Raw genomic sequence first — 2,700 nt, forward strand, 5'->3', positions numbered from 1 at the left:
GAACCATGAATTTCTATGGTGATTTATGATCAAGGAATGAAGTATAAGGTTGGGGAAATGCACCACAAAGCTTAGCCTCTTCAAGAACTCCAAAACCCTCTCCAATAGCCTTTAGACAAAATGGGAAAATGTTTAGAGACTTAGGGGTTTTTATCACTTAAACCATTCAGTTACTGCCCGACAGGCGCTTCGGCGCTTAGCTTGACTGCTCCAGTGGTTGCGCTTCAGCGCTCAGGGTACCGCTTCAGCGGTCCTTTGCAAATGGTCTAGATCGCTTCAGCGGTCGGTCTACCATTTCCGCGGCACCGCTTTGGTCGTACTGGTGTCGCGGAAGCGGACACCAGTAAACCAGAAACAGCCCAAGTTTTGTGAACTTCACCCCAAGTCCCGACTAACACTCGATACCGTCTACTCACAAATAAAATATGCAACTATACATAAACATGCGCTATGAATGCACTCAGGTCTCGGAATTCCCATCGAGGGTATCGTTGACCGAGTCAACCCCCAATACCTCAAAACTAACCTTCTAAAACAAGTCCAAAAGGGCACCCGAGTGCATTTGAAACCGAATCAACTATGCACACGAGTTCTAACAGACCATCCAGACCTGTCGAAATTGATGGATTCCCGAAAAAATTTCGTTTACCCAAAAGTTAACTTTGAGTCAACCATTTTTTGCTTTTAAGCCAAATTTCCCCAAAACTTACCCAGGTCAACTTCGACGACCTCGAGAAGCATACGAGATCCCCGCGGGTCAAATATGAGCTAATAAAGCTCGAAAAAGGATCAAAAGGGTCGGAAATACAATAACGACCAAACAGCTCATTAAAGGCCCAGTGGCCCAATCCGATATTTTTCACACCATTCGCACGAATCGTCCGATCAAGTTAGCGAATTTTAAGAGATCAACGAACTAAAAGGGTTTTAAGGAGGTTAAGGCTGTGAATTTTTCAGAAGTCACAGTAACGACGAAATGAGTCGTTACACTTCTATAAAATATTTTTGCAAGATGAACAATTTGTGAGCAGGCAAGACATCACCCTTGATAAATTTCATATATGCAATAACACCCATAGATCACTAGGATTTTACATTTTCAAAAATATGGTCTCAAATTGTAATTAGACTCCGGAATTTTCAAGCACTTTAGGAAAATACTTAATTTAACAAATTCAAATTGTCCTAACAAATTTATAACCAAATTCGAACCAAATTATCTAGATTTACTCAAAATAATTACCATATGGTATAAACAAGTCTAATTATGCATCTATATATACATTTTAGTGCTCCTATTCCATCTTCACAATTAGATATTCATTTATATATTTTGCTCCCAAAGAAAGTGCTCTCTCTTCTTTCTTTCTTTTTTTCGTTTTTTTTGTGTTACCAGACATGAATAGCAATTCAGATGAAAGACAAAGAAAACCAAGTAGAATAACTAGTTTGTCCAAACAAGCAAATGACTTGTCTACCTTATGTGACATACCTATTGCTCTAATAATTTTTAGTCCTGGAGAAATTAGCCCTACTATTTGGCCAAATGAGGATGCGGCTAAGGTTATAGTAACCAGGTATTTGAGTCACACAAAGACTGAAAAGTTTAAAAAGTCTGTTAAACTTGAAACCAACCTTTCTTCTAAATTGGAGGAGAAAGAAAATAATATTAGAAAACCCGAGAAAAGAAACAAAGAGAAGAAAATAGAAATCGTGTTCAGTCGATTATACGAGGGAAAGGTTAATATATTTAACCTTGATGCTACAAAAATTAACGAATTGTTAAAGTTATCTGCTCTTGCACAGGATAAACTTGAAGAGAGGAAAAAGCAACTCGAGCAACAATCTCACACTTCTCAACCTCCATCACTTCTCTCTCATTTTCAGTAGATAACGGAGAATGATGTAGGTCAAAGTAGCGGTCTCCATGTTGGGGCGCATCAAAAAGTTTTGTCATGGGTTGAAGCGGGGCTTCGACCAATAGAAGATCATGATTATTGAGCATACTAATATTTATTTTGTAGCACATTATTTTTTTGGTCATGTTGTTTTAGTGATATGTTAAAGTTATATTATGTTATAGTAGGAAGAAATGTACGAGCCTTATTCGACCATCCTAGATATATGTTTAATGTTTTGGGATCTGTTACATTTCAATCATTGTATACTTGTAATCATTGAGTACTTTATTTTAAGTTTAAATCTGAGTCAACGAAATTTATTTAATTAATATCGAAGAATTATACAAAGAAAAAGGTACAATTGCTAGCTACACTTGCGGATTTTAAAATCAAAATTCAATATCTATGAATTTTGGTGTCTAAAATGAATAACCATGATTTTTGTTTTAATTTCATAGCACGTCAACATTCATCAATATAACATATAAATCTTTTTCTTCTTCATCTTCTATTCGTAGGTGCGTTACTTTGTGCTCTTTTTTTTATCACAATAATTTTCATCCTTGTATAATAGCAACTTATATGTTAAAAAAATAAGTGAGTTTCAAAGGTTGCATATGATAATTGATTTGTAGCTCAAGGACAAAAAGTACAATCAGTAAAAACCATATTCGGATGCCACATATTGCGAATAATTTTTTAAAAAATCGTGTGAGTGCATATTCTAAAGGACAATGAATTCTATAGATAGTGAAATAATATCAATTTGAAGTATTCAGAATAGAAATGATTGGTATTC

The 2,700-nt window shown here is 35.6% G+C and overlaps 1 protein-coding gene across 1 annotated transcript; it reads left to right on the forward strand.

The window, feature by feature from the left end:
• Positions 1–1,398: 1,398 nt before the first annotated feature.
• LOC132628366 (agamous-like MADS-box protein AGL90) lies at positions 1,399–1,890 on the forward strand. Its single transcript, XM_060344151.1, has one exon. The coding sequence runs from the start codon at positions 1,399–1,401 to the stop codon at positions 1,888–1,890; it is 492 nt and encodes a 163-aa protein (XP_060200134.1).
• The last annotated feature ends 810 nt before the right edge of the window (positions 1,891–2,700 follow it).

This window comes from Lycium barbarum, chromosome 2 (genome assembly GCF_019175385.1).
Source record: "Lycium barbarum isolate Lr01 chromosome 2, ASM1917538v2, whole genome shotgun sequence".
NCBI classification, from domain to species: Eukaryota; Viridiplantae; Streptophyta; class Magnoliopsida; order Solanales; family Solanaceae; genus Lycium; species Lycium barbarum.

Bases quoted from the DNA above. Each gene is read 5' to 3' on its own strand.
- LOC132628366 (XM_060344151.1), top strand. From the start codon at position 1,399: ATGAATAGCAATTCAGATGAAAGACAAAGAAAACCAAGTAGAATAACT.